Genomic DNA, 19,337 nt, shown 5'->3' with positions numbered 1-19,337 from the left:
GTTATACCTTTAACATGTTAAAAATACTATCTTCTTTTTCATCAAAGAAAACATACATCGCTTTGCGATTAAAACTGTTCTACAACTAACCTCATAAAAAAAGTCTTTTGCTTACCATATTGGTGTCAGGCAGTCTATTAGTTTTCTTCAACGTCAACAAAGGTTCGATAATACCCCTTGACAGCGCGAGATCTGGATCGACAGTGCACTCCCTTTGTGACAAAGACCCCTGTATATGGGGTTCGGAGAGCAAATACTCCCTATAGGATATGAGTTGGGGAGCTTGGCATAATTGTGCAGCCAAAGAATGGATCAGGTCTGGTACCAAACAGGTACTGTTATTATCCGCTTGACAGAAATGATACGCTACTACGTGTGACGCTAATTCTCGAACCTGAAGAACAGAATTTTTACCAATTATTTATCGAGTTCTACCAATTGTTTGTTTGCTATCCATAAAAAGAAAGGAAATTACAAATTTTCATGTACCTTCTCATTAGTATAACGAATACTAGCGTGTAAAGTTGAGGTACATCCAATTCTCTCTTTTTCATCGGCTTCTTCGCTGATCTCCGAGGGAAGAGGCTGCTCGCGTCTCCTTCCAAAGCAGCTATGCTCCACCAATTGTAAAACTAGCGCGGTCTTTCCCGTTCCAGGGGATCCAGAAATCAAAACTCCAGGACTGGACCCGTTCACCACCGATTCTAGTTCCTGCAGTAGCCATTGGCGACCGGTGAACAGTGGATCAGCTTCTAATAGAGGTACTTCGAAGAATAAGGGCTTCAGCGTCAATTGCGTTGCGTGGTGTTGTATGAAGCGTACTAAAAAAGAAATAACTTTGTTTTATTCCCAAGTTTTATTCGAGGCTCGTTCAAAGAATTTATTCTTATCTCTGCTTCAAAGTTCCAATTCGTGTTTCCAAAACTTACGTTTCGTGTCGACGGCGCCCTTGATGTTCCCAGCCCTGGCCGATCTCCTGGCGCAGGAACGTCTATTCTTAAATTGGCCAAGTTCATCACTCTGGCCAGGTTGCGAGGCGTTCACGGAATGTCTTCTAGGGGTAAGGGGGCTTGAGCTGCCATTTGACAAGCCCGAAACGGAGACAGACATGGACATCGACATAGACGTAGATGCAGAAATCGACGTAGAAATGGAAGCCAAGCTTCCAGCACTGTCACAGTCTCTGGACTTGCTCTTCCCTTTGACCTTTGTCTTAGGCTTAATTGGACACCTCAAGGCTGCAGCAGCTTCAGCTTCGCTGGACGTTCCAGTCAAAGTAGAGACTGGACTCGTATTCGTAGAGGCTAGAGTTTGAGTTTCGAAGCTGGTCAGACTGCTAAACGAAGCTGCTGAACTATCATGACCCTGAATAGGGATCCTGGATTGGCATGCACCTGTACTGGAACGATTGGAAACGCCAGGTAGATCTGTTGTGTCTACACTGCTGCTTGCTCGAGTGTGATTTGAGCCAAGAAGGAGACCTAGCCTCATGTGGAGGTCCGATTGGGATGACTTCCTCGTCTTGGAGGACAACGGTTTCACGCAACCTCCTTCATCGTCTGAGGAAAGAAAGAAACATTTGGTTGTTAGATGGAGTGAATGATGGTTGAATGGGAAGAACGATGCATAAATAAAAACCACATGGGAACACGTGTTTTCAAGATGCAGAATCCACCAGATACTGGTTTCATCTCCGTATTGAATTTTATCGCAGTTAATTCTCAATTAGTGTGACGCAGAATCAAATTGGCGATGGTAAATAATAAAAATAAATAATAAGTTCTTTAAATAGCTTAATTATGTCTAATTATATGTATCAATAATTTAATCTACGTCACACCCATAAAAAATCTCGACCACTCCTCTGCGAAGATTTGTTTACTTTTTTTCTGTTTTTGTCGCACTAAACGTGTCCAATCTGAAAGGGGAGCAATTCGTGCTACAAACACACCACGCGATGTTGTCGAACTAAATCGACGTTTCGTGCATGCTTCAAACTCTGCTAGTGTTCTACCGGAAGTGTGAGGGAGGATAGGAAAGTGCCAGTGGGTACCAAGAAATTACTGGATAGTGAAACGAGTGTCAATCGAGCAGCCTGTGCATATACGTTTCATCGATTCTAAACGCGCGAGAAGATGCACACTCGGTTTCTAAAGCGTTCTCCCTGCCTGTGACTTTGATCCTCGGGTCGATGAGCTGGTTCAGCCCATCGTTTGCCGTCCCTTGACTGTTGCTCCACAACGATTTGATTTTCCCCAGCACTACACCCGGCCATCGAGACTTCCCCTCCCAAGAAGAGGCCATCCAAGCTACACCCATGTTGGTTTATCATTAATAATAAAGGAAGCTTCCTCCCTATTGTGTTACACGGTTATCTATTTTATTAGTAGTTGTTAAGTATGATTTAAAGTCGAATGTTACCTGACAAGGCGGAAGGATTGTCGTTTGCGACTGGTTCTGGCGACGATGTTCCTCGTCTGGATGATCTTTGGGGAACGAACGAGCTCCTGAGGACCTTTGGGTTTAGAAAGAACCTCTTCCTTTGATTCGGTGGGGTTGGACAACCTGTAATGAAGATCTTTCATTACATCTTGTGTTTATCGATTTATTAGACCGACTGAATTGAAAAATTCTGTTGGTTTTGTTGCTTGAAAGAAATCGAAGAAATCAGAACGTAATATATTTTAATATGCATTAATATTAATTTAAAATATATTGATCTACATACTCTGCGTCATCATCTGAAGCTTCTGTCGACCTTGCGACGAAGACTCCGGAAGTGCCGGTGGCTTGTTCTTCAAACCCTTAGCCATCGCCATAGAAGAGACACTTTCATCCCTCTCTTCTTGCTGAACAAAACGAACCAAGCAAAAGGACCACTAATTAATCTTCACTTTTTCTTCGACCAATCCAAAGTAGAGTTCTAATTCCAATTTTTTCTGAATACCGAACGCTTTACATTTTGTGACTATACATAAAGTTTTCTACAACTATGAAACGAACGATCCATTCGTTAAAAACTTGTCAGAAAACGTTGCGTATTGGAAGAAGATAGTTTCTAAACAACATTCTAATCGACGTCGTTTCTTTCTAGAATTTACTCGAATGCAATCAACCAGAGGGAACAACATCGAACAATAGCGAGCAAATGACCTAGACATTCCAATGGTAGAGAGGTATGTTTCAAGGAATCGGGCATCCGCGTAAGAAAGTGTTACTCGACTCGATTCCAAGGGGACGATGACAATATGCTTACGTGCATGACTCTTGAAGGAAGATTGGCTCTCGTGGTGACTTTCGTACGAGGTCTGGGGCTACCACAGAGAGAGTTCACCGTTGATGACTCATCGATCCAGCCATCCGTGGGCGCGAGGATGGACATGGGCCCCGAGAAGCCGGTAAACCCCTCCCTGAAGGGTCCCTCGTCGTCGTCGTTGAAGTCGGCTCGAAGGCAAAGTGGACAAGCTTCGCTGCGAAACAAGCAGGAATAGCAACGTTCGTGACCGCAAGAATCGATCAATCGACGTTTCTTCCCTTTGTCGAATGGCATCTCGCAGGATGGACAGGTTGATCCACCTAACATACCCGTGGACTCCACCAGTGCTCGAATCTGGGCCAGATCTGTAAGAAAATTTACTCATTTGGTACAACGCGTACATTACTACTAAATATGTTACATGTGTATTACTATACATATCCAAAGAGATCGAATCAATTTTATAAGGGATGAAATTTTATCATAGTATAAATAATATCGAAACAATCATACGTTACTATTGCTTTAACGCTAGGTGGAATCTAGAACTCTAAAATCAGCAACAAATCCTGTAACCGGAATGCAAACTGTATCCTATCTCCATCAAATCTAAATTCTCACGTTATCGTCTACGATATGATCCTGGGAGTGAAACGTTTCCCCCAAGAAGACGCAGACGTTCCCTAAGAAGAACTGTAATAACAGTAAAAACGCTTGTTAACCATTTTCGTGCGTGGTTCGAGAATAGGAGGAAGGGGAAGCGAAACGGGAAAAAACGGTACGTCGAAGAGGCCGCGACTTCCTTGTGAGACGCAGATCGATGTTCCACTTAACAACGAGTTCGCGAGTTTGACAGCCAGAGAGACCATCTGTCACGAAGAATCTGCACAGGGCATACCGGTATCTCGGTTAGTAGAGACACGTCGTGTGTCAGGGAAGCGGTGCGGTTCGTTCATCGATAATGGATAAACGAGCCGTGGCCGGGAAGGCGCCATATACTTAAAGGATTCTAGAAAGTGAGGTCAAGAGAAGAAGACCTCCTCGCGTGCCCTCTCCTTCGTCTTTTTCATTCTTGCTGCGTGTGTACACGAAGCACACGCGGAACCTGCTGGCGCTTCTATTCCTGATCCTCGATCGATTCCATGTAGCATTGGCTCGTGTGCCGTACCTTGTACCGTACGTCATATACCATGAAATTTATGGCAGCGCCAGGTTAATGGTTCCGATGGATCCTTTCCACGACAGGCAAAATTATGTTTATGTTCGTATCGAAGTTTGTTCTTCTCGATCGACTCGTTGGTACTCTTAGTGCAAGAGTTATAGCGAGATTGTAAGATTGATCGAGCGTTAATGTTTCTGTACTTCAAGAATTGAAACAGTAATTCGGAATATAAGAATTCGATCTGATTCGGGAGACTGTACAGCGTTAATTTAAAATTGTCTCTTTCTTCCTAGTATGTATATTGAAACAAAATTTTTGCTACTTTTTACAGCTACCGTAAATCAATCGGTGTGTCTTCCTAATCCTTTGATTCACAATCTTATTATATACTTACTATCAGGAGTACCAAGAGGACCATAAGGATTTTAGAGGCGATTCGACGTTCGCGAAGAAGAGGTAGAAAACTCAGGATGCGTTGAACGGGTCAAGCTATGCAAATTGTAGATTAATACGATCATGGTGAGCAGTTGAGGCAGTTAATACGTGGGCGGTACTGTTGCGATCACTCTGTGTAATTGAACAGTTAGGGGCGAGAATGCAGCGAATCTAGGTCCATTAAATGGCACAATGGTCTATGTTCCGAGAAACATGAAGATTTTTTGCTTAACCTCTCGTCCTATGACCTTTTAGCGCCTGAGCGAACTACGCTCGCTACATATTACAAGAACCAACTTGTTACTTGGAAAGAGTTAATAGAGTTCTTTTGAGAAGTATTGAAAATGTCACGGTACCAATATTAAAAGAACATATTATGGAGAAACAGCAACTGATGGCTGTCTATAGATTCCAGCGCCCGTTAAAGTCTCTCCCAAGAGAACCAAACCTATAAACGACGTTTCCCCAGTCATGTTGGTGGTACGACGGTTCATTCACATATACCGTAATCCAGGACAACCTCTTGCCAATCTAAAGGCAACCTCTGGCAGTTGACCGAGTAGCTCGAGTCGAAGCGTGATTTCGCGGGTTACACAGATGGAATGACGCGGCGAACGTTGAAAGAAGGAAGTAATTCGGGTCGCACGACCCTTTATCCCGGTAAGTCCACGTCGAGGCAGGTGCAACACACCGCCTGGGTTACCGTAAGCTGGGTCAACGCACCCAGCAGAGACGCAGAAAGAGAGAGAGAGAAAGAGAAAGAGAAAGAGAGAGAGAGAGAGGATCGCACAGTCGCTTCCACGGTAAACTCGTACAACGATGTCGTTTTCTCCGGAGGCATCACTGACTCACGCGTTTCCGCCGCGTGTATATCCAGTTTCCATCCTCTCCGCATCGGCAGTTCTCGCGAGATTTATAGACAGAAAGAGAGGAGTTCCGAGAGCCGAGGAGAAGTCGAAGGTCGAGGAAACGTCCATAAGATGTACACTTTTTCCTTTCTTCCGTCTGGCGATTTCTTCTCCGTTTCTGGCTATGTATATTTAATTAATGGTGATCTAGTGTCTCGTTAATTGCGCTGGCTGTCTTGGCGTACAAGTTATACCCATTAGATTGGCGCATATTAAACTTCGTTTTAACACCACTTGGTTTATTTGAAATATTATACATTTAATCGATAATTTGCAGACGATTCAATACACTTTCTCAATAATATACCACGTTACGTTATTTGAAATTTATATATAAACTGCGGATATTTACGCATTTGTATATAGCTAACTCCATAAATTGAAAAGCAGGGAAAATGACGTTACAAACGCTAATTTTTTATTTACCTTAAAATTTACTACTATTCCATATCATGTTGTTTTGACAAATAAACTGATTTGAAATCTGTCGTTTCTTCTGTACGAACGGTATATCTCCCAACGCTTTTGTGCACCGATCGAAAACAACTCGATAAATAAAACATCCTAGCGACTTTTTTCTCCAACGAAGACACGTCGATTAGTCGAACAAGGACGACTAAGCACGTTTTTCCTGGACGTTTACGAGACGAACGACACAGATTCGTTCCGTGATCCTTTTTTTTCATTCGCTTCTGCTATCGCAGATTAAGCGAGAACAGCAGTTTTTGTCGGTGCTCGAAGAAGAAACTCGATCGACGGAGGCGCTCTCGGGTATATTAAGCCCACGTTTTTTCCGTTTAGCGACGATAGTCACGATCTAGACACGTTTTACTTGCTGACATTTTGTATTGTAATTTAATGGTCTTCTTCGGCTCGTCGGTTTTTTACTCGCCCCTGCACCCGCTCGATCTAACAAGGTGAGAACGAGCATCGTGGTTGAACATAGGAGAGAACTCGGTGCGCCGCGACCCGTATAAATCCGGCATCTATTATTCCCACGTTTCCTAGACCGTGACGGTTCTTCGAAACATCAAAAGGCTCGATCGAGTAGGAGTTCTCTCGGAGCTTTGTGAATGCTTCTTGTTTTTTTTTTTTTTCCTTTTTCTAGTATTCGAATTTTTCTCTTGCAGGATCATAGGGCAGGCCTCCAGCCGCTTTTCAACTTTCTCCAATTATTCCGCAAACCGCGAGAATTACGATGCCGCATCGTCGACGCTTTCGTGGAAAATGACCTGATTTCTTATCGACAGCAACCAGGAAACCGTACATACACTTTGATCATGGAAGTCTAACGTCGTTTTATTCCTTACGATTCTTTTCAATCCAATTTTAATCGTTTAGTTACAGTGTGGTTACGCATGCAGCCATTGACGCGTGTCGATATCGGCAAACGGTTCCGCATTCCTCACCCTTTGGCGAACTCTGCAGTGCCGAACCAGTCGCAGCGTCGTACTTTTGCGTTTCGATTTTATAGCGGCAAATAGAATCGAAAGAACGATTCATGGTGTTATAGATACAGGGTAACACGGTTAGAGGTAAAGCAGGTATTTCTCAAACTATCTGTCAAGTATCGGCACGTCGGCGCTGTTTCGTCATAGAGGTTCTAATCGATTGCGTCCCTGTCTTTTCCAAGTTAAATGATCAAATGACTTACGATCTAAGAATACTAATTCTTATTTTAATAAATAAGTAATTGAGAATGATGATTTCTTGCCATTCGTCTTTCTGCAACATTATCGAATAATATATTAAAGTATATCGAACAATTCTTTTTGGACTTTGACAACTTTGACTGAAAAAGCTTCGTGGCTCAAAGCAATTCGATAGAACCGTTCATCGTTAAGAAGACAAGAGAAGAGAAAAATTCTGCACAAACGAATAAATATAGAATACCTCCGTGATATTTAAATTCATTCTCGATTGATTCTTCCACTGGAACCATCGCAAATCGTTAAATCCAGCCTGTCCCCGTTCTACCTTCCCCTCTGCTTACGAACCAAGCTCTTCCTCTCTTTCTGGCTTCGTTGGTACGTTGGTGTTCGAACAGTATCAACGGGACGGCGATAAAATACGACGTAGCCGAGCAACAGAGCGAGAACGAGCGCGATTAAAGCCCGCTCACGAGCCGAGGGAACGGAGCAGAACGACGCGACGTCCGCACCAGGGGCCACCTGTCCTGGTCTCCCCAGTCGCTGTTTCCGTTCTCCGTTGCGCTCTCTTGCTCCTGGGCCATGCTGCGTCCTCGTAAATTGGTACCCCGTCGCCGACTGGCTGACCCGAATCGAGATACTGGCCGGGGAAACACCGTTTTTCATTTACGCCGCTTTCGTTCTCGTTCTGACACCAAGTTCCTTCGTACGACAGGTTTACCATCGATATTTTGATAATATCGAAGATACATTTAATCGTGAAAACAAAATTGCCGTAGAATTATATTTATGGGAAGAATTTTTTTTTTTTAAGCGTTACGCAATATTTTCTTGTAAAATGTTTCATAACACGCTTTAATTAAAGTTAAATGAATCTTAAGGCTGTCGCGATCGATGAAAAGGAACGGCCGCGTGTAGAGTCTGGTCTCGCAAGAACGAGTAGCGAAAGAAGAGGCCGAGGGAAAAAGGGAAAAAGATAACGCAGAGAGAGTACATGTGACCGTTTTGGTTTCGACGAGTCACGCGCAATAATCGTTATTTTGTACCCTGAAGAATGAGAGAAAGTTACCCTACCGAGTCTCGCCTACGGCTGCAGTATTTACATCGACGCGACGCGACGCGACGCCTTCCGCTATACCGGGAGGCTACGAAATGACAAACGGTGCACCGTGTGACGCCTCGATCATGCCTCTGGTTCGTGGTACGAGCAGAAAAAGAAGAACAAATCGGGATAAAATCGGTCGAGACGAGGAAAGACGTCGAAACGATTAAAAACAAGCGACTTTCACGAGATTCAGATTGGATGCCAAAAGGAATTCCTGGAATATCGATCGCTCGACTTCTTCGTCAGGGAATGTAGAGTAAAAAGAACCACCACTGAAACGGGCTAATTGGAAAACCGGGAAAGTAGGGTTTGCTCGATTAACGCGAACCTAACTGAAAGAAGAAGAATCGACACGGATTCGAACACTGTAATTTATCTGGAAATCAATTAGCCATGGAGACTGATGTACCGTGTAATTTGCATCTTTCTTTTGAAGATAGAAAATGTAAATCTAAATTCGGTGCTATTACAGATACTATACTGTAATATTTGCGACCGAGGAAATCTGTAGAAAAGTGGCACGAGATGTTTTATATTATTTGTCCACCGATTTAAATTTCGAGATCATCTTTGGTTTTACTCTCGTGTATCTCTGTTCCACTAAGAGAAACGAGACATTTTCAACTGCATCCTTCCAATAGAATCCCATCGTTGCACCGTTCTCCATGAAAAGTTCACTCTGGTATATAGAATAGTAGTGAAGAGGCCTCGATAATTCTCCTGTGACGAACATGCAACGTGTTCCAAACGACGCGAGTGCGATTAATAATCCAAAGTGTCGTTGCTCCGTGGCCGATGAGTGTCGAAACCGCGACTCTATTAGATATGTTAATCGCGGTTTACATTGTGTGGAAAGCGTGTGGTTACGACTAGTTCTTTTCTAACTTTAATTGCTCGATCATCCTTTAATTGCTTGGACGATTCGTTGGTAAGCAAATGATCGAGGCTTGTTTTGACGTCTTTAATACCGTTTATAACACTATGATGAATTTATCTTACGTTCGCGTGACAAGCACTATTGAATATTTACATGTAATATTTCATACACTGCATTGCTCGATGAGAATTCAAGCTTATACAGATGTAGCTCCATTTCAATACCGTAACAACTACCAGAGTAATCAAACCGAACAATTTATACATTTTTAATAGAAACTTTAATAAGTTTGTAAAAAAAGTCAAACCTAAATAGAAATTTATTTCATTCGCCAAATATTATAGTAAGGCAAGACCTTTCCTTTAAATACTACGTATATTATCGCGCATTACGTGCATTCTGGCCATTCGCACACTTTCAAATGTTGCATATCTCAACGCATAAATATCTAATCTAGTCATAACCTAATACCGTACTCAAAATCAAGTCAGACAATTCTCGTGCCTCTCAGCCAAGTTTCTTGACTCCGGTTTCTAATCGTCGCTCTCTCACGGGCAACGCTGTGTGGAGCATGGGTTTACCTGTCCGTTTCCACGAGATAAGGTTCAGGCTCTGGGCCGCGCGATAACGGCCGATAGATAAGCGCTGCTCTACCTCGACAGATTAAATCGTAGACGAGCGGGGAAAACTTCTCTACCGCCATGGGTTATCTGTCGTTTATCGTGGTGGACCGTTTCCCGGATTAAAATCTAAAAACCGGCCGAGTTCATGTCCGCTTCGAGAAACATTTCTCCAACCCGGACTCGTACAGAAAATTGAAGCCACGAATTCTAAAACAGCACGATTCCATTTTTGACGCTAGATTACGACCGATATAATTGTTTTCAGCTTGCTTACGCTATTTAGCTATCTAATAACGTTTAAAATAATACAGAAATCTCATCCCTTGACCGTGCTCTTTTTAAATCTTTGTATTTTTAAATAATCTATTGTATCAAGTAATAAAGTTCGATCGTTTCTCTCTCACTGGTATATGCGTTTCGAAGAGTGTCATAAAAATTATTTACAAGAAGGAATTGAAATTTCGTCATAAGAAAAAATAAACAAGATTAATAATGAATAAACTTCAAATTTTGTCGCATTTACATAAAATACAAAATTACATAAAATACAAAAATACGTAATAGAACGTATATAAAGTATAACATCTATCATAATATTTACTAGATAAAAGAGATTCCATATTTCTAATGAAATTCGTAAAAATATGAATTTCCATAAATGTCCGCAGTATAACAACGAATTAAAGAAGATAAATAATAACTGATTTTTGCGAAATATCGATTAGTGAATTTGCGTAGTTTTGGAATTCATAGCGTCGATTATGCTACAGAAATAGTGCGCGTCTAATTAAACGAGCGCGTAACAGAACCGTTGCAAGAGATTGTTCAGAGTTTAATCGCGATCGCGATTAAAAGTCTACTTGGATGTCGATTTCTTTTTAGTCGGTCGCGTACATGGAAACCGCTTGTGTTTATACATATGTACATTCTACGGTTAAAGAGGTTCGATGCGTGGAAGCCGCAAGAGAGAGCTCTCGATTCAATCGCGCGTAACTGAACGTTTCGTTGGTTTTATTGCTCGCGACTATTCATCGACGATCATCGTAATTTCATCCCCGGACACGAGGAGGATGACAGTGATCGAACGCTATGGGATTCATTGTTCTCGGCACACTTCGATCTATCGTTTAATTCTTCTAATAGTTTCATTGCTCGAATTTCTTTTTCTTTCTTTTTGATAATTTAGAGCTAGTTGCGAGATAAAATCGAGCAAGATTGAATATATTCGTTGGGCAAAAGTGTTAGATCAAGTACGTTATTGATCCTGTAACGTCAATTCGATATGAACGTGCAGACTGCTTCTAGATGTTGTTACATAGGATGGGATCTAATTCTTCGGACATTAATTCGCTGAATAGTACTGCGATAAATGGAGTCCTGGCCTAAATCTTGCAGAACACATGTGAAACACATTGAAACATAAATCGAAGAAAGAATCGCAGAAAATGTGAAGGGAGTTTATCAAAAAGTTATTCGGCAGAATTTTAAAAAAATTGTTGCTGTTGAAACTGAAAACGGCACGTACGTTTATCGATACGTATCAACCTAGTTCAACGTATATTATCTCAACTGAAAACTATGATACTGAATAGACGCAAAGACTTTTATGACTTTCTTTACGGTCCCTATGACGCATTTTTACGAACATGAACAACACAACCATAACTAATCATATCTGAAAAAGAAAACGTAATATTACATCAGCAACTCCGGAAGTGTTAAATTTAAGTTCCCATGCAGTATATGAATGGGAGGTTCTAATTTCCCTGATGTAGCCTGTTTGTGGTATTTAGTCGATTAGCTGGACCGCACAGACCCGCCAGTCGTCGGTCAAAGATACTGATAAGAACGTACGTCTATCAGCGGATGGAATTAACTATGGGGACGAGCTAAGAAAAGACTCGTCGCCACGGAACTTCTTTCGATTTCGTCTGGTCACCTCCTGTCCCCTTTGGAATTAACCGATCTATCTTTCAGAAAAGAAGTAATAAAGAAGCAATCGCTCGTTAGAGCACTCTGTTTCACCGTTCGATCTTTGCAGACGAGGGTATCGACTCGCATTGAACTTGTTAGATTATTCAATCTCCCTCGTTTACTAGTCACGCTTTATCTGTTCGCTCCGAAATGATCTATTTTTACTTTGCTGCAGGTAACTGTATAGTGAATTAATTGTACAGTTAGATCAGCTACATAGAATGATACCAAAATTAGGTAACGTTAAATGTCGATGTTTGGCAAAGAAAAATATAAATTAATCCTTAGGTAAGTTGCAAACAAAATTTCATTCTTGAATTTGTATTTTTATTGAAATAATCTATCAATAATTAAAGACATCTTATACCCTTTCACCTTAACTCTAACGAAAAATCTCAAAACAATTTACTTGTTCGAGCTACCTATCTTTTGTATTCGTGGCTGACTCCATGTTTCGAAAATCCACTCGTCTCGATGGAATCGTAAAAGCTTGAATTTTGGGTGGATTAAGCCGGAGATCCATCAGCAAGTCAAATTAAGCTATACTAAGCAAAGCATCGCGTGTTTTTAATCAGGAGCGATGGGAACGTTTCAGTATAAATGCATCGAAGCAAATGTTTTCAAACTTAGCTTTGCTTATCGTAACTTAGCTTAGTTTGCCGATAGATCTTGGGCTTTACGAGTGGATGCTTGCGAAACACACGCACCTGTGTGTATCCCGCTGCGTGACCGTAAGCGTTCGTATCCTGCACTTCGAGGAGGCTCGCATCGCACAAAAGCGTCGAGGGTAGCGCCGTGAACCCGTCTTCTTCGAAGCAACACGATCAAAGAAGAACGGACACGCGAGAGGACTCGTCAAACCCTTTTTTTTCATCCTCTCCTTCTTACGTACGAACGAAAGCAGAAAGAAACGATTGCGGGAAGAAAGGATGGAGTAAGGCGCACGATGCATTTTAAACACGCGTATCCTGACCTCGAAACAGCGCTGATCTCAGAACCGTCAGCTGTGACTCACTTTCTCGTGCATCCGAAAACTCCTGTTCGTTCTCGCTCCGAGTTAATGAGAATTTTATTCCATCGCAATCCCACGCGTGTTTCGTGAACCAGAAAAGAAAAGAGGTACGGCGGTGACGTACGGGAAATTGGTTTTTTCCTTTCACGATCTTTCTGCGTGATTGTTAGTCCCTGTCGTTCGGTTGTTACCGATTTCGAATATATTGACTGGCTCGGAATCTTGGTTGTATGCCGTCTGGGAATGATTTCTGAATATGAAAGTTACTTGAGAATGAAACTCTTAATGCTTCGTTTCACTGAGGAAATTTGAGGATTCTTAGTCAAATAAATTTGGAAAATTTAACGATCCCGAAAATAAGCACGATTATTCTTGAATCGCTTCTGTCTTATGATCTTTTGTTCAGGATTTCATAGTCATTGTTCGAGTTTAAGAAATTCGTTAACCATAGAAAAATATGACTGGGTCGGTGACTCAAACTGAGTTAAAGAAGTATCAGTTTGCGCATTAAGTTCGCAGTGTTAATTACTGAAAATTCTCAATGCGAGAATGGATTGTAAATTTTAATAAATAAAAAAAAGAAAAAAGAAGTTCGCAGTGTAATATTTAGGACAACGTTCAGCTAGATATTTTGATTAGGTTAATTATCCCAGTCCAAATATCTGTCCCTAAATTAATACACAGCAATAACTAGAAAAATTCCGATAATTAAAACCCGATAACACTTTTCGAATATTTCATTTCTCCTCGCGCAAAAGAAATTATCTTCTTCCATTAAATTCTATCCCCAATCGAATTCCATCCTCCATGTCATAAATTCCTCTCCACCACCCTAATCTTTACAATATATTTCTATCTCTTCCTTCGTTTCTCTCTTTATTTAATTCTTTTCTCCACTGAATTTTTCACTTCAATGAACTTTTATCACTTTCCCCAATTTCCTCGACATTCAATTGTTTTCCCCGGCAGAAATATTCCTTAATATTCCAAAGATCTTCCACCATCTGCGTCGCAGAAATCTTCTTTATTTGCCTTTAGTCGATTCAGACGAACGAACACGTCCTTCGAGACCCGTTGTCCGCGCAGTCGGTGCATTCCCCGTCGCGTTGTCCAGAAAATATATCCGCTAACAATAGCAGCCGCTGCTGGAAAGTGTCATACTCTGCCGTGCTTTACAGCCTTTCCCTGACCTGTTCGGAGGCATAGGATACCAAACGTGTGTATATGCGAGCTCATGGGTCTCCGTCTGGTCGGTGATGGGGCAAGAATAGAGGCGAAGGGTCGAGAGCGGACACACCAGTCCTACCAGTCGCGTCTGGGACGTCCATTCTCAGAAACCTGCCAAGTTAATAGCCGATGTAGCCGAGTAGGAAGTCCGTTGGCCTCTCGACGTCTGGCAACGCGATGAATCGCCGCGACCTCACTAATCCGCGATCATTGGATCCTCGTCTGAGCCACAGGTTTAAAATTAAACCAGTTTCATCGGCATGGACATTTAAAGTTTTTATATCACTTCAAAAGTGCCCTATTTTTATCTTTCGAGATTGGAATGGAAGGAAGATAATTTTTACTTGTTTATCTTCCGATTTCATCTTTTTCCCATGGGCCTCATTTTTTGTGTTTTAAAGTTGCAGTGAGAAAAAAGGCAGAAACTTGTCTTGCTACGAAAGATCTAGGATTCTAAAGCTTTCTACAATTCTCTAAGAACCTCTAGACCTTTGTCGAGTTTTGCAAATTTCTAAATTCTCCGAGAATCTTGAAGTCTTTATCAGACATCAACATTTTTCCACAAATTCCAGGAAAAAATTGGATAACGTCGAGTAGAGTAGGATTTCATCGAAAGAGAGGAAAGCGGGGGTGCAATTATCGTTTGAAGGCGATTCGCGCGACTCGTTCTCTGTAACCGGCTGGGTTTATCGGTCGTAACTTATCGAGATTCATAGAAAGATAACGGTGACCTATAATAACGGGCGCGAAGTGTCGGTATCGCGGTTGAAATCGCGTGGGACCTGTGATCATTGGCCGGAATCGAACTTCCAAATGCCCGTGACGGTTGCGTAATCTTTGTGAAACACGTCGAACGTGTTTCAACTCGTCAATCGATGAAACTTTAGAAAGAGAAACGTAGAAACAGAAAAAAGAGAACACCTTACGAAATACGATCAACGTTTCCGTATAGTAGGATTCATTCATAATCTACGCGGCCAATTAAACGACGACGGTCGCGGTCGTTGGGAAAACGAAAGAGGGAAGAGAATATACGAATACGTGGAACAGGAAGTCGCGGAAACTGGATCTTGTTCGCGGTTAAGCAGCCTCGAGCGAAAGAATGGCCGCTACAAATGGCGAGGGGTAAAGGACAGGACAAGCTGACTGGAGAAAGAATCAAGCGAATGATTTAATTTGTGCATGCCGGCTTTACCCGGTTTGCAATCTGTCGCACGCTGTCTCGTTTCATCGATTGCAACATAAATCTCGGGGCGAAAAGCGTTTTAGCTGAAACGACAGGTTTTCTATGTTGGACAACGATTTATCTGAATGAATCCTAAGGCTTTTGACATTTGTCTGCTTATTCACGTCGATTAGTGGTCGTTTTCGTGTCAGCTATAATTATTGTTAGACTATATGTGTTTGATCATTTATGAGAAATGTAACGATACAAAAATATACAGGGAGGTTGGTAACTGGTGGTACAAGCGGAAAGGGGGTGATTCTACGCGAAAAAAGAAGTCGAAAATATAGAATAAATTTTTTTTATTTTTTTTTTTTAAACTTTTCCATCGAGACAACGATCTACAGTGAGATCCGTTATAACGTACCGCACGCGTACCGAGCAAAAATTCAAAGTCGATTTTCTCGAAAACAAAGCCTCAAACGAAAAATCCTTATTCTATGTTTTCGACTTCTTTTTTCGCGCAGAATCGCCTCCTTTCCGCTTGCATCACCAGTTACCAACCACCCTGTATAACATATTTGGAATCAAGTACTTGATATAGGAAGCAATATTCAATCAATGGTAAACATTCAAATTATACAAACTGAAGTACTTCATACACATTAAGACACTTTTAGATGAGCCTTAGTCCCACTTTCTATTCTTGTGTTCATTAAAATATCAATTTATAACGATTCATTTCCAGAAAAAGGTAAATACCTAACGTAAAAAAGAATAGAAAATTTTGACTTAACGAAATGGATCTTGGTTATGCAAATGAGGTGGAATGGCGTAAAGACGTTTGAAATAAAGATGGAGGAGGTTCGTCGCGTCTCGTTCAAAGTTTATTGTTACACAAGACGGCGCGCGTGAATTTCACACACGCGATGGAATTCTTTTTCGATCGAAAGAGACGCGTGACGATCAGTGTCGCGTGAAGTCTGATTCATCGACTGGCACCGGACCGACCAGTACTGTACGGTGTGTATTTTCAATGAAGCTGGTAGTTCCTGTCGATGACGCGCAACCACGAACGCGTCCATTGCAAATGCAACGCCGTATGAGGTCAATTGTCAGTCGACGACTCAACGCCTGTCCAAGGGATCGATATCGAAGACGTAATTCTTTCTCTCTTTACAATTTTCTTCACGTTCTTGTCTACATAGACAGACTACATTGTTAATTACCACGTGAAACAACATAGAATTAAAGAGAATTAAAAAGTTGAAAATCGTAGCGATCTAAGTCAGTCCACTGCCAATTTTCATTTCAATTTTCAACACATTATTTACCGTTTATCATTAGAAATAGTTGATTATATTTCTAGAAGCCGTGTGAAAATGTATCGTGGCAGGGAATAAAGTTACAGTTTAATTATGAAACTAAAGGAACGATGAAGGGAAATAAATGATTTGAAATTCTTAAAATGTTCGCTTACACCATTACGATTTTCAGTCCAATTGAGCAACGAGAAAGTACAAAACAGCAAGGGCTGGAAAATCGTTTCACTTAGCAGAAAATTGACGATAGCGTATGTTTGCTTTTTGTGGGACGAGAAAGTATAAGATAAATAAAAGCGAACGAAATTGAATCTTAGAGATAAAATACACTGTACAAATATGTTAGGAAGAAAGTAAATCTTCGAGGTGTAGATAGCTTATCGTCGTAGGAAATTAAGCAGATTAACACAGAATTTTCAATCAACTTAAATTAATCTAGAATTTTCTTTTACGCTTTTCAAAATGGTGTCATTCATATGTAAAATTTCAATAGTTGGACACGTTAATTAAATTCTACTGTTGATCATACATCTATATTATTCCACCTATGTAAATATAAGAATAAAAGGAAATATGAACGATGTCACTAAAAATGGCAGAATAGTGAGAGAAATCATCTTCCAATTATTTTTTTACGAAAATAATAGGCATATCTCAGTTCAGGAAACTAAATTCTTTTTATCTTATCATTAGGCGTTCTTTTTCAAATATCGAAATTCAACTGTTGTATTTTTATATAAATTTAGAGGTAGAATGAGCCAAGTACAAAGAATCAAGAATAAAAGTGAAAAGGAAAGGTAGAAAAATCAAAACGGAGGCGCGAGGAGTAAAGAAAGAAAAGCGAAAAGTGAATCGGTAAATGAAAATAATAACAGACTGTCCGTAGAAACGTAAGCGTTCTGTCACGCTCCAAAAAGCAAGCGTCAATTACGCCATTTAATTGGGTGCAACAGGTGGCTGTTGACCGAGCTGATGGCAAGCAACGTCGGTCGGTTGCCCCTTTTTCGAAATAATAAGTTTCCTGGGAACCAGTCGGACGCGCGTACCGAAAACGGAAGTGGCCGGTTCCACTCCGTTGCAGAAGCGCGACTACTCCATCGCTCGTCTACACGACCAGTTTTCCGTTCGCAGAAGACGGTGACCGTCCAGGGGCAATGTTAACATCTTCTCGGCGACTGATGCGACCAATGAGTCATTTATCGCGATGCACCAACGATAACGTCCCTGAGGCGGTGTACATTATGACGTAACGAGGATGCACCGTGATCGATGAATAGCAATCATCGACATAGAGAAAAGAAAAAGTTCTATTATTGATGCAGAAAATAGCGAAAATTGTCAAGGTTTTCCAAGAGGAATTTCGAGGGAAAACCTTCTAAGCGAAATTTCAGTCATTGGAAAAAATAAATCTGCATGTCTTTGATTCTGTAGATACGTAGTTTTCCCTTTAGTCATACGGAAGATTCAACGAATTCAAAAACATCAAGGCGTCTGAGAAAAAAGTTGTATCGCGTCGGTTTCGAGCCTTCGGACGAAAAAATTACAGTGATCTCGCTGGAAGTCGAGCTGTTCCTGGCAACCCTTCATTACGAGCGACGTAGACTCTCCTTTATTTCGTGTTATACGCTCGCAAATTCAGAATCTTCGTCCGTTCTAAACTTGCTCGAAAGAGAAACAAAAGGAGAAAAGGCACGAATCAAAGAGAGAACATAAAAAAGTCGTGAGATTAGCTGAAAACACTCCAAGGAGGATTATCAGGAACGCGAGACACACTATTGGCGACCTTGTAACGGGTGATTTAAAGAAACTCACGGAGACCGCAATCGTGTCGTCGATGATAAGAGACGGCGCGCAATCTAAGCGCCATTCGAGCTCGTCAGTGTCGGCATTCTTCGCGAATCCCACGAATCTGGTTGCATTCCACTCTAATTAAAACCATCCCGCGCGTTAACGAAGTTTTCGTGTCGCGAAGCACTTAGTCTAACATCGAGAAATCAAGGACGCACGTAAAGCTCGCTTTGTGGCGTCGCGACTCGCTCGATGGTTAATTTCACGTCGTCTGCAGACGATCGTATAGAAGATAAGGGTGCGTGTACGTTGGTAAAATAAAAAGTCCTACACCTGCTCTAATCGTTAACGCCAGCTCGGCTTCTTGCCTTGTAATCGCACGTTAATTCCTTATACGGGTCTGCCGTTGGTTTGCAAACCCTTATTTTTAGCTTGAATATAGAAATTTAAGCGAAGAAGATACATCTATGTATGTATAATGTATGTTTCTTAACTTAAGTATATGCAATCTTATTTTTATATTTCTTTTAATTGTACATGATTATTCTTCCTTTTATTTATACACTTTTGTACGTAACTATTTTCCGTCGAAGATGTTATAAAATCACATTGAGTATTGGTATTTTTACATCGAAATTTATAAGAAAACAAAAGAAAACTATTTGTATACTTATCGAATAATCACAGCATTTTACTAGAAAATTCGTTAATGAAAACATTTTATATAAGAAAGCTTCAGAGTGTAAAGCTTACTTAAAAACTTATTGGATTTTACTGGTCAAGGGTTACAAAATTATCTCGAACAGAGCGTAACAAGTTTATCCTATTTCCCGT

General features: G+C 41.1%; 1 protein-coding gene across 2 annotated transcripts in view; it reads right to left on the bottom strand.

Annotated features, from left to right (window-relative positions):
* rols (zinc-RING finger and ankyrin repeat domain-containing protein rolling pebbles) overlaps positions 1-19,337 on the bottom strand; it is a 42,326-nt gene that overhangs the window by 5,295 nt on the left and 17,694 nt on the right. For both annotated transcript variants that reach the window (XM_076624596.1, XM_033347419.2), the window contains 7 exons: positions 3,257-3,621; positions 2,729-2,849; positions 2,422-2,565; positions 2,169-2,309; positions 930-1,559; positions 490-821; positions 116-394 (listed from right to left, as the gene is read on the bottom strand). In XM_076624596.1, coding sequence (XP_076480711.1) covers positions 116-394; positions 490-821; positions 930-1,559; positions 2,169-2,309; positions 2,422-2,565; positions 2,729-2,849; positions 3,257-3,621 — 2,012 coding nt within the window. The remainder of the gene's footprint in view (positions 1-115; positions 395-489; positions 822-929; positions 1,560-2,168; positions 2,310-2,421; positions 2,566-2,728; positions 2,850-3,256; positions 3,622-19,337) is intronic.

Source organism: Bombus vancouverensis, chromosome 15 (assembly GCF_051014615.1).
Source record: "Bombus vancouverensis nearcticus chromosome 15, iyBomVanc1_principal, whole genome shotgun sequence".
NCBI lineage: Eukaryota > Metazoa > Arthropoda > Insecta > Hymenoptera > Apidae > Bombus > Bombus vancouverensis.
Note: the sequence above shows the minus strand (reverse complement) of the source record. Positions and strands in the feature narration are given on the sequence as shown.